The following is a 16,448-nucleotide window of genomic DNA, read 5'->3' as shown; positions in this document are numbered from 1 at the left end:
TGCCATTTCAATAGCTTTCAGATTTCTATCTACAAAAACCTAAAAACCAAAAATTCCTAGGATGGAGATGAAAACAGGATATTTTGGGAGGAGCAAGAGACTTCCACCTAAGCCAAAGTCCACTTCCCATTTAACCAAAGCTGTTTAAATTGTGGCTGTCAAAAAAAAAGCAGAAAAAAAAATCAATCTTTTTAATTCTGAAAATTCAAAATACTTTTAGGAAAAATTCATAGAAGCCATGAAAAAGTTGACAGAACAATTTCCAAAGAGTTCAGTGTTGGAACTTTGGCTACACATTTGCAAGTTCTGCAAGTTTTTTTGGCCTTTGCAATGAAGAATTTCAAGATCTTCATCCCAGAATTTAATTTACTGTAGAACAGACATAGCCCAGCAAAACATCACTCAGTGGCAAAGCCCTGACTTTGGCAGCTTTTGGTCTGCAACAAATGAAAAGTAAAGAAAGTTCTTGGTCCATATTTTTAGACAGACTCTGGGATTTTTGAGCACATTCAACAAGTTATGCATATGGACAATTTATATATACAAAGTTTATTTCTACAAAGTATATTTACTTCATCTAGATCAGATCTGTGTCAATTTAATGAAGAGAAAATTTTGTCCCAAGCAAGGGATGTTTTTTTGTCTGTGGAGAAGGAGAAATTAGAAACATCTGTAGAATATTTGGAGAACACCTCTGTGCTAAATTGCTTTATACACAACATCTAAACCTTGAGAACATAAAAAACAGCAGTGGAAATATCATATTATTAATGCAGTATTACTGCTGAAGATTTCTGGAGTTATTGTGAAATAATTCAGTGTTATAATAAGTCCCTGAGATTTCTTTTGCCCTGCAAAAAGCAATGTCTAAAAGAAACAGCTTTACCATGTTTCCTTTAGAAAGATTAAATTTCTAAGGTTTAATAATTTAATATTTCTAAATATTCATTTCTAAATATTCATTTCTAAATATTCATTTCTAAATATTCATTTCTAAACATTCATTTCTAAACATTAGTTTCTAAATATTTAATATTTCTAAATTTCATATTTCTAAAAGAAACATGGGAAAGATGTTTAGACATTTTTAATGCTTAGAAATTTAATTTTAATATTTAGACATTTAATGTTAATTAATTTACCATTTTATTTTACCATTGCACAATGGTCCAATGCAATTAAATTGCATCTCATGGCAATGAAACGACCGTTTAACAGTTTTAAATCATTAAAATAATGTTGAAATATGGCCTGGGTAGAGCAGAATCCTAATTCTCCAAGTGTGAAGCTCTGTTGTTGAGGTGACCTGCAGCTGAGAGAGTTTCCAGAGATGCTTTTCACCCCAGGAGAACTTGGAGCATGGTAGTAAAAGGCAGTGATCCCAAAGAGACCCTTTTAAATCCTGCATGGCACAGGAGGATTTTAAACAAAAAGCAACTGCACCCCTTTGATTCACTGCCTGGAATTCAGGAGGAGGAGGCTCTGGTATGTGAGGCTGATATTTTAGTGAGCATGAGTGCTCAGAACTAAAGAATGGTTCAGAACTAAAGCTAATGGGCATAAAATAGTGGTAAATGAGTCTGGAACCTTGGCACCTACCACGGGTTGGGTCCTGGGATTGAAGGGCTTGGCCAGCAGCTGGCAATGCCACGTCCAGATGGGCTCAGGAGGAGGATTCTGCATTGTGCCAAGGGATCAGGAGTGCTGCAGGTTGGTCTTTAGCTTCACCACCCTTTGCAAGAGAGGAAATCTCCTGCCTTGGAGCTTCTCAGAGCTTGACTAGGCAAGATCTTGGGCAGCCTGCTCTAGCTCCAAGTGCTGGGTGGGATCCAGGACCTCCAAGCTCTCCCTTCTAAGCCAAACCTTTTCCACAGGTCTGTGGTCTTGGGCAGGTCACTTAATCACCCCGTGCCAAAGGTCTTTGATGGATGAAGGTGATGCCACTGTTCAGCCCCACGATGGTGTTGGGAATCACAACCTGTGAGCCTCTCCTCATTGGCAGTGGTGGGCAGGAGGACTTGTGGGTCAAAATAACCCCAGGTTTTGTTTCCATGGTGCCCAGGAGTTGCTTCCAGGGTTTTCTTTCGTGGCTACCACTGAGCAGCTTGCCATGTTTTCTCCAAAAGTCTAGCAGGAGTCTAGCTCATGTACAGCCACAGCTCTCCCAATGCCATCCTCGTGCAGAAGCTCCCTGCTGTGCCACAGAGACCTTGCTCCTGGTTAGGACACAGTCATGAAGGTTCAGGCCCAGGAATGGGATTATTCAAGAGGAAATCATGCACAGAAAGGAACAGGAAAGAAGCAAATTTAAGGAGACCTTTTTTTTTCAAGCAGGGCAGTGAAAATGCAAACCTGGATATTTATTTCCTCAGTGCTTCTGGTGATTTCTTTCTTTTATTTCCCCCAAATCAGGGATTTGCAGGTCAAGATGGGTTTCCTGGACCAAAAGGAGAAAAGGGAGATTCTTTCCACATAACAACTAAAGGTAAAACTTCACATCATCTGCACTTTGCTGTTCCATTCGTGGGGGATTGATCTCACCATGAAAGGTCTTTTTAGGCACCAAAGGACTCCGAGGAGATCCCGGGCTGCCTGGTGTCAGAGGTGAAGATGGTTTCCCAGGCAGGGATGGATTAGATGGTTTGCCAGGACAACCTGGGCCTCCGGTACGTGCCAAATTCAGCTCAATCCTTTCCACTGCTCCCGGGCACTAATGCCTCAATTCTGGGGGGTTCTCACCAGAGAATGGTGCACAACTAGACTGGCTTTGGTAGTTATTGATACATTAAACTTCTGCTGTAATCTCAGGGGTTTCAGAGCAATCTTTCACCTTTATTTCCATTTTATTTAAACATCTAAGTAGTAGTGTATAACCCATTAAGGCTTGTTATTAATATTCTGTGATAATTAATGGTTTATTAGTGACTTCTAGCATTGTCTGAGAGACTCTGTGTGACTGAACTTCAACAGATTTGTTATGACTGAGTTAAAAGCACAATTTACTAAATTGGGCATCCTGAAAATGTAGGTTCTGTCATCATATGTGTGGTAGCACCTCACTGAAATAACTGTAGCCAGCTAGAATTTAGGCACATAGTCTTAGTTCATTCTCTAATCTTCTCCTCTAGGCAAAAGAAAACAGAAATAAAAGTTAAAGTCTAGCAAAAGGAATTAATGTGCCCATCATAAATGTTGGTTTGGACCACTGGGATGCTCTGATATCTTTTTGGAAGATGGGCCAGAGCTGTGTTGTCCAAACAACAGAGCTTTTTACTGCCAGGAAAGGTGGTTCTTTGTGTTGCTTCTGAGGATAGAAACATTTTCATCACTTCAATAGTGTAGAAATACCACTAGATTAACAGGCAAAGAAAAAACTCTGACCATTTGGGCACAATTTTATGTCACCTTTTCTCAGCATCTCAGAAGTAAACGCCACAGCAGAGCATCTCTAGCAATGCATCTGATTTCCCCAAAACCCACTTGCAGCTTTTCAGAAAGCAGTGAGCCCTTCGTGTTGCCCAAGTGCCATCCATGGGGCAAAATTTTTAGGGGAATGCTCCCTCCAAGAGTGCTTCTCTCCTGCATTTTCTCCCATGGGGTGTAGATTGAAGCCAGATTATTTAAAATGCATTCTATTTATGTTGATTTAAAGAGCTGGGATGCAGTACCTGAGGAGTTACTGCCTGTAAGATGTTGTTCATGAGAGTGGTTCAACTGTTTGAATTGTGTTTGTTTCTGAGCAAAGTCAAGAGTGGCCACCTCTGTTCACTTCCCACAGGGTGATGGGGTCAGAGGTTTCCCTGGTGATCCTGGCTATCCAGGAGAATTAGGCCCAAAGGGTTTTCCAGGAGAACCAGGCCCACCAGGTGAAGGGCTTCCTGGCCCAAAAGGCTATCGGGGTCCTCCAGGTGACCATGGACAAGGTGGAAACCCAGGAGCTCCAGGTTTGCCTGGTCTGCCAGGAGAACCTGGCCAACTAGGTAAGAGACATCACTCTGTCTTCCATCAAAGCCACAGGAGATGATTCCTGAATTGTTGGTAGCATCTGTACAGCACACTGGTGAAAAAGCAGCAGGGTGGGAGGTTGTGTGGGTCAAAAGAGGTAAGAGTGTTGTATTCTCTTCTGTATGATACATATCTACCTGATCTGATGTTGTAACAGACATTTTGGGTAGAGTTAAGAGCATTTAACAATTAATCTCTTTTAATTTTTAAATATTTTTTTAAATAATAACTGTCTTTTCCCATTCTTTGCTCACAGACTGTGGGCAGGTCATTGAGGACTTCTCTAGAGGAGATGGAACTGAGCCAATATGGTCAGGTACTGCAGATACAAATGGCTTGAATATAATTTAACAGTTAGTTTTATGCTGCTTTTATGGGCTTGATGCTTTCTGATGACTGCTTTGGGTGCTCTTGATTGTAAACTCTTTGAACTTCAGGTCACAAATATCCATGCAACTGTATGCAACTCTAAAGCAATTTAGTCAAACTGAACATACTCTAAAGTTATTGCAATTTTGGCTCTGCAGTTCTGATATTCTTTATTTCATTATCCTTGAGTGTTTATTGTGATGAAATAATGATTACCATGCAGATTAGAACAACAGTCCCAGAAATCAGATGCCAAAAAAAATTTGAGCAACTTTTTTTTTTTAAAGAAGAAATTTGAGTAAAAATTTGTCAATGCAATTTGACCTCTAAAAAAACCCCTTCATTTGTACCCAAAATTAACTTTTTTTTTTGCTTCAGGGCTATAAATCACCCACAGGGAAATAAAGTATCTCCTTTATCCTGAAAAATCTGGTCCTCCATGAGGCTGGATTACTCCTCCTGTGCCAGTCTCACTGGAGCAGCCACCATGGTCCTGTAAACCAGGCAGAAGAGCAACTCTTGAGGTGGAGCTCAGCTTGAGTGCTCCCCTGAAAACCCAACCATGATGAATTGGGGTTTTGCCTCTTAATTTCATCCACTTTCTTTATTTATATTGTCTCAAGTGCAGGCACAGGGGTGACAGCAGATGAGCACTAACCCTCTTTGTCTGCAGGTGCAGGCTGTGTGAGGCCACCAAAGGGATCCCAAGGCAAGCCAGGACTGCCAGGAGCCACAGGTATCTCCAAAAGGAGCAGAAAGAGGAGGTGGGGACAGGGAAGGACTGTATGAGGTGACACAGAGAAGCACAGACAAGGTGTGCTGAATGGTCATAAGGATTGACTTTGAACCTCTGGCCAGCACTGATAGTTCCTCTAAGCTCATATCCTCCCAGCCTAAGCAACAAAGTTGTTTTTCAGTAAATCTGGCTCATCACCAGCTGATAAAGATGCTGACAAAACCCATGACTGGGGCCTTCAGAGTTCAGGAAACGTAAAAATTCTTGATGCACCCACTACTGTGCTCCCTGTGCCTTAGCCAAGGTCAGAGATCTGGACTATAAATTTTAAGGCCAAGTCTGTTTGTTTGTTTTTCCCAGCACAAGGTTTCTTATGGTGTGCATGGATTGATTGATCACAGATTAATGAGTCTTAAAAGGGGACATTTTACCTCTGTTGAAAGATGTGTATCTCTGACCTATGTTTCCTGAGTCCTAATGTCTTGATTTGTTGTTAAGATCAATGTTTCTGAAGGTTTTCTTTGACATCTTTGTGGGTTTTTTTTTCTGAATATGATGATTTATTTATTTTTTTCACTCATTTGAGCTTGCAGGTTTTTCCTTCAATGAATCCAGGCAGATTTAACCCCTAGCTGTAAGATTGCTGTAACACAAGTGATGCTGTTTTCATGGGGTTTATATTTGGTACTCTTGGCTAACTCTGTAGCAAATCTCTCTCTGGCTTTGTCAGCTTACAGGTTTTAGTAATTTTAAGGTTTGTTTTGCATTGCTTCCCTCCAAAAACTGGAAAAGGCTTCTTGCTGAACTCTCTTCATAGCTGCCTTTCAACCTGAGGCAGTTCTGGAGCTGGAAACACAGGAGGAACAGGGCACATTTTACATCTTTTCACAGTTTCTTCTTGCTGTAGCTACGTCCATCTCATTTCCAGGAGCATCTTTCCTACCCATATTTGTCAAAAAAACACCCACACCTCCTTTACACAATTTTCCTTCTCTGGAAAATGAGAGTGATGTAGTTTTGTCCACAAGATTTCCCACCTTCTTTTCTGCCAGGATGGACCTTTGCTATAGATAATCAAAAGTCTCTCAGTTGCTGAGACCTGAAAGCCTAAGATTTTTTTCCTTTTATTTGCTTTCTGAGAAGTTATTCACATAAGGGAGAGAACAACAGTCCTGTACAGCACTGAGAAGATGCTGTTCACACTTCATTGGCTGCTCATCTGCACTTTATCTGTGATGTTTTTAAAGCTTCCCTTACCTCCTTCACAAGCAGCACCTAAAACTGCAAAGAATCATGGTTCAATAAGAGAAATTCAGAAAATCTAAAATGGAAAAAAGAGTATTGAAATTGAAGGGATATTTTCCTTGGCTTGTCAGAGTTAAAGGTGGTGAGAAGATTTCTTTCAGTGTAATAAATAAGTGAGCTGTAATTCATGGTGGTGCTAAGCAACAACCCTTAAAATGTTAAAGCAAGTTGTTGACCTTCAAGCCTGAGCTGGGAACTTCAAGAGCTGAAGGAGCTGGGGAGGGCAGGGACACAAAGCCTTCCACAGGAACTATTTTCAAAGGGCTTTAACAAAAAAAAAACCTTCATCTTGGAACACAATGAGCACGTGAGATTCACCTCATAAAACCATGGTGGGAAAATAATACATAAATAGTCACATTTTATTAGCTCCATAAAAGAATCCTACTCCAGGCTTGCAGGTTTTGAGGTATTAACAAACAGTAATATTTGCCCTTGCTTGAATGTCAAACACTACATCATGAGGAAGCCAGAGCTCATTTTTTCTGCCAGGAGATAACTCAGTCTGACCACGAGAGGAATATTTTTTAGGGCACAGCCCTCCTTTTACCACTGGAGCTATAAACCTGTGCTGCTATGAATAGAGTAAGTAGGCTAGTTAATTTGTATGCAGTTTCTAGGATGATGAGGTCTAACCTTTAGCTTTATATTTCTGTTCCATGGTTATCTGAAGCAGTCTGAGATCAGTTTAGCAGGGAAGGGAAAAATCTGTTCCTCCTCCAGCATCTCCTCTTAGCCTGGTTTTGTTGAGCATTCTTTGACCCTGTCTTTTGACTTCAAGCTGAAAGCTTTCATTGATAAAGTATTGAAAGTCTCCAAAAGTCTTTGAGGCTCATTATTTTCACCCTAGTAGTCTCCATATCATCAGTCTTTAAGTCAGGTTCATCCATGTTTGTAAGAGCACTTAGCCTTTTGACCCTGTCTTTTGACTTCAAGCTGAAAGCTTTCATTGATAAAGTATTGAAAGTCTCCAAAAGTCTTTGAGGCTCATTATTTTCACCCTAGTAGTCTCCATATCATCAATCTTTAAGTCAGGTTCATGTTTGTAAGAGTACTTAGCCTGGATTTTGGGCCCATCTTGGGAGTTTGAATTCTGCTGAAGATCTACAATATATTCATTTTTTTTCTTCAAGTCTCATCTTTGCACCCAGAAACACATCATTGTAGTATTGACCACTGCCTTTTACATGCACATTTCTGTTTTGCTTGTCCAGATCCCACTTTCTAACTCTCTTTTATATAACCTAGGTGCAAAAGGTGCAAGAGGATTCCCAGGGGATCCAGGTCCTGTGGGCTTCCCAGGGTTAAATGGTACCCGAGGTGATCCAGGTCGGGAAGGATTCCCAGGTCCTCCAGGTATCCTGATGTACTTACTCATTCTTTATATGCTTTTAACCTTGACTACAGTCACTGAAACCCAAAACCCTGATTCCATGTGCATTTTTACTTGTCTTCCCTTCCACATTCAAGCAATAAACTATTAGACAAAACTGCTTTTCATATCCAGAAGGATTTCCTGCAACTTCTGTGATGATGAAAAGTAACACAGACCTTTTAAAATCTGCTTCATGGTGCAAAATGATACATGTGACAGTAAAAATTAATGAAGTTCTATAAAAATAAAGAAATTCAATAACAAGATATGATTCTAAACAGAATATACTCGGATGATGCAGAAAGGAAGAAAATACTGATATTTATATTCCTACTTAACACTTTCCAGTGTTAATATAAATGATACAGCACATCTCAAAGGCTGGAGTACTAGCTACTCACCTTGCCCATAGCCAACTGGGTTTCCAAACTGTCTTTCCAACAGTGCCTGTCCTATTTTATGCTAGTCTGGAATTGATGCAGATTAAATCCCAGGGTTTCTGATCTCTCCAGAGGTTCCAGGATGTCCAAGAGATAATTAATTGGATGTAGAGTTGATCTGTTTGTAGATAGTAAGCCTGGTGAGCCTAAAATAGTGTCACTGCACCACCCATACAAGCTGCAGTGGGTATGTTCCCAGAGCATCAGTCAGGCCAGAAAGAGTTACTGCAAGAAACTCCCACTTTCCTGTGGTGGGCCAGGTTCATTTGGTCACAGAAACAGGCACTGAGTTTTACTCTGTAGCAGGGTTCATTAGCCATTAATGTACCTTAATTTAGGAGCTCTTGAGAATTTCTCATCCCTCTCTTTTCCAAGTCAATCCTCACAGAGACTGAAGGGCTGCAGACTTTTCCAAAATCCAGTGCCCAGGTGCTGCTTTGCTCCTAAGGCTGCATGTGACCTGAAAGTAGCCTCTAGATTCCTCTGCAGCATCTCTAGTAGCAAAAGAGAAAGCAAAAGAAGAGGTTTTTTTGGTCAACAGGCAAGGGATGCCTCCTAAAATATCCCTGCTGCACATCAAACCAGGTTTTTATATCAGAACTGGGGTTTTTCCCTTACAGAATGAGATGTTCACAAAATGCTGCAATAGCTGTGTCCAAATAAAATCAGAGAATTGAGTGTGCTTGGAGCTGTGGATCTCTTATCACCAAGGCACTGCCTATCCTGGGGGGGTCACCTGGAAGTTCTGCTGGTTTTTCCACATTTGGCCACGTGTTCTTACCAATGCTTCATGGTTTAAAAATAGTTGTGTAACACTTTATTTGATTCTTCAGGTTTCTGCTAAGAGCTGGGGGAAATTACAGTAACAGGAGAGGCATTTTAATGCTTGATCTAGGATTTGAACTCCAGCATTTGTAGTGAACCCTCTGATACTTATCCCCTGGGGTTTTTTTTTATAGGTTTTACTGGGCCCAGGGGAGACAGGGGCCTGAATGGTCTCCCTGGACTGCAGGGCCACCCAGGCCTGACAGGGAAATCTGGAGCTCCGGGCGCCCCAGGACCCAAGGGCTTTCCTGGAGAAGTTCTGGGAGCACCAGCAGGCTCCCGAGGGGACGTTGGGCTCCCTGGCTTCCCAGGGCTGAAAGGCATGCCAGGAGATCAAGGAGTACCAGGAATAAGAGGTAACAGCTCCTTCAAAGGAAGAAACATGTGGGTAAGAGTGTGGTGTCAACGTAGCCAAATCACAGAGGTGTGAGTAGCAAGAGATCATGTTGGGGGGTGTTATGACCCCAGCATCAACTCCTAGTGCCTGGTGATCTCCCATCCCTTCACCATCAGCCCCAACTGTTCCCAGCATCAACTCCTAGTGCCTGGTGATCTCCCATCCCTTCACCATCAACCCCAACTGTTCCCAGCATCAATTCCTAGTGCCTGGTGATCTCCCATCCCTTCACCATCAACCCCAACTGTTCCCAGCATCAATTCCTAGTGCCTGGTGCTCTCCCATCCCTTCACCATCAGCCCCAACTGTTCCCAGCCTCAATTCCTAGTGCCTGGTGCTCTCCCATCCCTTCACCATCAGCCCCAACTGTTCCCAGCATCCCTGGCTCCTCCAAGCCCCTTCTGGAGATCCATCCCTTATGCTCAACACCCCTTCTCATTGCCCTGCAGCTACTGCTGTGTCCAGATGTGAATTTTCCTGTCTGTAGGTAAGGGAAGGATGATGTAATTACCATCCTGACTGTTCACTGACACACTGCAGGATGCTGAGACTGTTTCCCAGGCCAGGAGGTGTTTGGATCATAGACTTTGCAGAGTAGCACGTGGCACTGGTGCAGAATTGGTGCATTTTAACTTAAGAGGACATAGTGTTGAAAGAAATGTCATAACCCATTTTATCTGGTCAGACTTTGTGCACTCAAGAACACATAAAAGATAACCTTGTATACATCAGGGTATTCATTTTATTCCATTATTTCAGAGAACTTTAAAACCACACTGAGAAAACAGAGGAATAAAAACATAGTTTCTCTATAAAATCCAACCTTGTGGAGTGGGATGAAGGCAGCTCCAGTAATATGAAGTGGATGGTGAATCCTTCATATCATCTATGCCACTTAAGCTGGAGCCCTTCAGAACAGGGAGCTGTGTCCTGGTGTAGAGAAAACTCACCTTATGTGAGCTCAGTTATAAAACACACTTACCTACAGCCAAAGCAATGGACCCACACTGTGGAAAACCTGAATAAAGAGGAACAGCTCCACTTAGCCTGGATTTTAAGTGCTGTGAACTCTTGAGGTCTTCTACCCAGCAGTACAAGCAAGACCTTTTAGATCTGGACACCCCCATTTCTCTAACATCATAGAGATGGAAATTATCACCCAGTGCACTAAGTCATGTAGAATCAAGGCCTTTTTGCTTAGGAATTTGTATGAATCTCTTAACAGTGCCTTGGAACATCCATACTTGAAAAATTCTGAGCAATAACACAAAACCAGAACCCACTGTCTGCCTTTAATGTTTCCATGCCTGCCTGTCCCATTTGAAAGGCTTGGAACAGGCTGCCCAGGGCAGTGGTTGAATGACCATCCCTGGATGTGTTTAAAAGGCATGTAGACGTGGTGCTGAGGGACATGGTTTAGCAGTGGAGTTGGTAGAGTTAGGTTAATGCTTGGACTTGATGATCTCAAAGGTCTTTTCCAACCCAAATGTTTCTGTGGTTCTCTATAAAGCATTATTTCAGTACTTCAGTCAGCTGCTTGAGTGAAGTCTTGCAAAGATGTGATAAAGAGAGATCAGGAATTACAGAATTAGTTGGGTTTAAAGTGGAAGAGACCTGCTCCACCTCTATCATCCAGATTGTGCCCATTCATTTGGAAGAGCCAGTCAACCTTGCCAATGCAAATAGTGACATCAGTGCTGATAATGTCAATTAGTTGAAAACTCATCAGCAGTCTTTTCATTTGCTTTTCTTGTTCTCACTGAGTTTTCAGAGGAAAAACACACCCTGAAAGACTAATGCACACAGAGAAATGACATGTAATCATACTCTCTCTAGATATTTGTGCTCTCTAATGCATGATTATGCTCTTTTAGGAGCGGATGGGATCCCAGGTTTGCCAGGACCCAAAGGAGACCCAGGGCCCCAAGGTCTCCCTGGTTTGATGGGCTTGCCAGGAACAATGGGAACACATGGATTCCCAGGGCCACCAGGAAACCGTGGGCCAGATGGCAGGCCTGGCCCTCAAGGACCTGTTGGTGAGGAAGTGCTGCTGTCCTGGGTCTCTCCTCCTGCCTGGTCTCTGTGGCAGGCCAGCTGTGTGGTTTCCAGAGCAGAAAGTTGAGCTTGGGGTTGTGTACATGCCATGCTTTAATGCCCAGCCAGGGAGAGGGCAGTGATAGTGCAGACACTGTGATTCCAAATTCTTCTGCTACCATAGAGGGAAGCAGGGCTGGTGTTCCTCACAAAGCTCCTGAACTTCCTTCTGTAGCCACCTACCCAGCCAGGGCAGAGCTTGCTGGTGGCAGACTGAGAGAAGGGAGCTACCAAATGGGAGCAGTCTTAAGGAAAAAGGGATTAATTCTTAATTAAAGAGAAGCAGAAGGTCCTGTTGGGAGTGGGTACAGAACCAAGCCACTAGTGAGGCTGGTTTGAAGGCATGAGCTGCTTTGTCTTTATAATAATTTGTACAATTCTTTGCCAAAAATCCTCCTAATTTCCCCCCTTGACCTGAAGCTGTTAGGATAGCAGTTTTCTCCCTCTTGAGCTGCTTTGCATGAAAACATCATGGACCTCCAAACACTCCTTAACCTCCCTGTTTGCACGTTCTCCTGGCAGGTCCACCTGGTGCTAGGGGAGAAGATGGTGAGCAAGGGTTCCCTGGCCCCGTGGGCATGAAAGGTCTGTCTGGTGACAAAGGAGACACAGGTTTCCCAGGACAGCAAGGCATACGTGGGGTGACTGGCCCCCCTGGCATAAGTGGCATGGATGGCTTCCCAGGAGACAAAGGTGAGGTCTGGACAGCTGCTGTGGAAAAAAAAAGTCATGTTGCTTGGAGCTGTTTTGTGCTGAGATGAGCAGGACACGTTCTCTGCTGGGCTACCTCTGTTTGAAACAGAAGAATTAAGGTCGTGTGCCTAAGAGATTCCAAACTCACTGTTTTCCCCTTGGTTGTGCTTCCCAAAATGCTTCCTTGTGATGTGCAGCCCTATTTGGAAAGCCAGTGGCTCTTTTAGTTCTTCTGTTAAAAATGACATAGCATTTACTCTTTTCACTCTCCAAAAAGTCTTTCCCTTGCCCCAGTCCCCCTGGCTGCCAGTGAAATTAAAGAGATGCTTCCCCAAAACTTTGTTTAAAGTTTGTAAAGCTGGCAGTTGTGTTGTCAGTAATGTCAAGCACAAGGCCTTGATGTTGGCTTACACCAGGACACTAATCTTATGTATAGAAGAAAGAAGCATGGGAATTTTGGTGAGAAAGGGCCAGCCAAGCCCTAATTCTGTGATTTGTATCTCTTGCATGGAATTAGGTATCTTTCTCTGGCTTATCTCTAGGGGAGGGGTTGAACTGATCTTTCAGAAGCCCCTAAATTCTGCTCATCTCCACCTCTCCTCTTGGCCAGCTGGAGCAGTTCAGTGTGCCCTGCTCTCCTTTACCTCTCAGAGAGCTCAGGTGCCTGATCCAGAGCTGCAGACTGTCCTGTGGGCATGGGGGCACTCAAAAAAGAGCTGAATTCTGCACTGGAGTTTTCACTCTGACTCAGGCATCACTGGGTCACCTTTATCCATTTTGCAGAAGCAGGGGTGAAGTAACAATTCTCTTCCCTTTCTTCCTTTCAAGGCTCAAGAGGTTCCCCTGGCATTGATGGTTTCAAGGGCATGACAGGCCTAAAAGGAAGACCAGGCATCAAGGGGATGAAAGGAGAATTTGGCCCCCTGGGGCCTCGGGGGGATAAAGGCTCCCAGGGCGCACGTGGCTTTAAAGGTATTTGCTCATGGGTGGCACTGGGGTGTTTGCTTTCCACAGCTGCAGAACTGTTTTACCAGGGCACAAAGACAAAGGTGATGCATTTGGCACGTGGTAAATTTAGCTCAGACATTCCTCCCCCTATTTCACACATGGGCCTCTGGCCGAGGGGCCTGGAGTTGAGGCTGTGGGAAAAATTGCTTCTTTGGGAATCTTTACGTGGTCCAAATTGGAGACAGACGTGTCATTATTCAGCTGAGTGGCACCTCTGGGCATGGGCAGAGCTCAACAGAGCCTTTTCCCAGAAATGCCAAGTGTTTGGGGCAAAGGGATCAGATTTTGCTCCAGCTGCACTGTAAGGCACTGGAATATTCAGGAAACCAGGCAACTGAGGAGCTGGAAGTCAGAAATGCATCAGTTGATATCTTCATCAGTGAAATGAAAACTGGAACTCAGTCCTCTTTTCTTTGCATACAGTTATCTTTAAACACACACTCTGCTATAAGGACAAAATGTCCTTTCTAGAGACCCTGAGATAAGTAGTGAAGAAAAACTTGGTCTGTAGTTCAAAGGTTGCAAAACAGTGCTCCCAGTAATTCAGGAGAGGTCTGAGCAGAAGGCAGGTGTGAAAACAGCCTCTGCAAAGAGAAGTGCACACACACTCCTTGGTTAAGAAGTGTCAGAGGGTCTGTGATCATAGGAGACAAAGCTGGGTGACTGGCATGTCTCTGCATCCCACAAGGGATGGAAGACAGTCAGAAAGTCTATTTGGGTCCCTTCTTCAAGATATCATTTACTGATGTCACCAGTAACCTTCAAATCAAGAAAATTAACCAAATAACTGGTAACAAATCCCAACTGTTTAGTTCCCCCAAGGGTTTTTACCTGAGAGATTCCCTTTCACTGGAACTGACCCCACTTTTCTCTGCTTTCTGCAGTGTGCTTTTTGGGGTTTTTTTTTAACCAAATGGTACCTAACCAGTTTGCTGAATTATCACAGGGCAGTCAGGCTCCAGCTCCTCAGGACTCTGTGTACAAAACTTTAACTCAGTTTTTGTGTTTTCTTACTCTTGACTCTTCTGCTGACACGTGGTATTGGCACAGGTAGCTTTTTATGCCCATGGATTTTCCATACCTTGTGCCAAATGATCTATTAATCCCTTTTTTTGCTAAATTCACTCTTCAGTTTTCCCAGCACAAAGCTGCTGAGCAGCTTTTTGTAACATGGTGGGGTTTTTACCCTCTAGGTGACCGTGGGGATCGAGGCCCCCCAGGAGAACCCCCAAAGATCAAGCCCAGCATGATGATGGAAGTTAAAGGTGAAAAAGGAGACGTTGGAGAGAGGGGCACAAAGGGATTCTTTGGCTTGAAAGGTCAGTGGTCACAGCAGAACCAAACAAGCACCTTCAGTAGGATCAGTGGGTGTCTTTTCTTAGTTACCCTATGAAATATTTCCATCCCACTGCACTGCAGCCCCTCCAGCAAGATCTCTGACAGTGGAAGCTGAGCTCCTGGCTGCATTTCACAGAGCCACCCCCAAGGAAAGCTTTGCAGGGTCGTGTCCTGTGTGTGGCTGCTGGCACATCGTGGTGCCAGGGTGCAGGAAGAGAGCTAGCAGGAAAACTGCTCTCACCCAAGCAGCTGCTTCATCAGCCTTCCCAGCTTTAATTGTTTTAATCTTTCTGTTCCTCCTTCCCTGCCTGCAGGCAGCAAGGGAATGCCAGGTGTGCCTGGGAGGACAGGAACCCCAGGGTCTCCAGGGTATCCCAGCTACGTGGCCGGTGCCAAAGGAGACATTGGTGAGAAGGGGCTGACAGGGCTGAAAGGGTATCCTGGTCCAGCTGGCTCTCCTGGCATCAGAGGCTTCCCTGGCAGCACAGGGAGCAGGGTGAGTTCCTGCCTGGGAGGGAATAAAGATGTCCTTGTGCTGGCCTTCAGCTGCTTAGGGAATGGTGTTCAACCCTGGAAGCTGTGCTGAACAGCTACAGTGCTAAGATAAGAATGCAATAACATTTAATAAATAGATCAAATATTTTTGCTTGTTCTTCCCAATGTTTATTAAGCAGAGTTCTTTCTTTTCTCAATGGGAGGTGCCCAGATTTCACACAGCAGCTTTTTGCCAGTGAGGACCCAGACAGTTCCTTCTAGGTCCTTGCCCCTGTTGGTAAAAATTGTTCTCAGAGCTGAGCTTACTCTTCCCTTTCCCCCAGGATGGGTGCTACCACTGCCAAAAACTGCTCACTGTCACTCATCTAACAGCAAAAGAGTCTAAGAATCTCAGCTCCTAGAGGGTAGCTCACCATGAGTCACTTGGGCTCCAAAATAAGTTACACTGGAAGAAAAATACTCTTACAAAAGGCCTGACAGCAGATTCATGGACATCATTTCTTTAAGAGAGCCAAAATCTGTGTTCCTATCTCAAGTAGCTTTGCCCTTGGGTTTCTGTTGGGCTTTTTCCTAACCAAGGACTGCAGGATTGTTGTGGTTTAAACTAAGCACCCCACAGCCCCTGGCTCACTCCCTGCCCCAGGAGGATGGGGGGAAGAGGACTGGGAGAGTAAAAGTGAGAAACCTCATGGGTTGAGATAAGAACAGTTTAAAAATTGAAATGAATAATGATTTTTTTAACATAATGGAAAAAAAAATAACAAAGAGAGGGAAATAAAACCTAAGAAAAAATATATATATTAAATATGTTCATAGCTTTTCTTCAGTATTTCCCAACTGTGCTTCTTGGAAGGTTAAATGCATTGTTATCCTCATTCCCTGATCTCTCTTTCCACTCATATGACAGGGAGAAAAGGGTGTTCCAGGAATTGCTGGCCAGTTTGGTACTCCTGGCTCACATGGTGAGATAGGTGAGTTTGTCCTCTGAGCTGAGTGCTCCTTGTATTCATGACCCATCAGATGATATGTTCTGAAGGGTCTTTAGGGGGGGTCTCTGGTCTTAAGGAGTCTCCACACAGTTTTACAGGACGTGGTGGTTTTGGGAGGCTGTGCTCATGTCCTGCAGTGTGCCCATGGCTACATCCCACCAGGGCTGTTCTAAAGACTTGATGTTTTTCTTCCTTTAACTTATCCCTCTTTTATTCTAGAAAGATAATCACCACATTTTGCCTTGGAAGTTGCCTTCAAAACAACAGAAATACCCTTTAAATTCATAGAATCATAGATTCACAGAATCTAAATTAAAGCCTTGCCACTCATGCCTTCATTTTGGCTTGAAACAGGTGAGCGTGGAGAGACCATAAACCT

General features: G+C 43.6%; 1 protein-coding gene across 1 annotated transcript in view; it reads left to right on the top strand.

Annotated features, from left to right (window-relative positions):
- The window catches only part of COL4A2 (collagen, type IV, alpha 2), a gene marked incomplete at its 5' end in the record, with an annotated part of 40,236 nt that overhangs the window by 11,731 nt on the left and 12,057 nt on the right, over positions 1-16,448 (top strand). Inside the window, 14 exon segments of the mRNA XM_008944894.1 lie at positions 2,413-2,485; positions 2,560-2,666; positions 3,779-3,980; positions 4,262-4,321; positions 5,048-5,110; positions 7,664-7,771; positions 9,190-9,411; positions 11,327-11,488; positions 12,069-12,239; positions 13,068-13,211; positions 14,441-14,566; positions 14,900-15,081; positions 15,988-16,051; positions 16,424-16,448. The exon segment at positions 16,424-16,448 is cut by the window's right edge and continues 25 nt beyond it. Coding sequence (XP_008943142.1) covers positions 2,413-2,485; positions 2,560-2,666; positions 3,779-3,980; positions 4,262-4,321; positions 5,048-5,110; positions 7,664-7,771; positions 9,190-9,411; positions 11,327-11,488; positions 12,069-12,239; positions 13,068-13,211; positions 14,441-14,566; positions 14,900-15,081; positions 15,988-16,051; positions 16,424-16,448 — 1,709 coding nt within the window.

This window comes from Merops nubicus, unplaced genomic scaffold, assembly GCF_000691845.1.
Source record: "Merops nubicus isolate BGI_N331 unplaced genomic scaffold, ASM69184v1 scaffold3677, whole genome shotgun sequence".
In the NCBI taxonomy this organism is placed as follows: Eukaryota; Metazoa; Chordata; class Aves; order Coraciiformes; family Meropidae; genus Merops; species Merops nubicus.
This window is presented reverse-complemented; position numbering and strand designations above follow the sequence as displayed.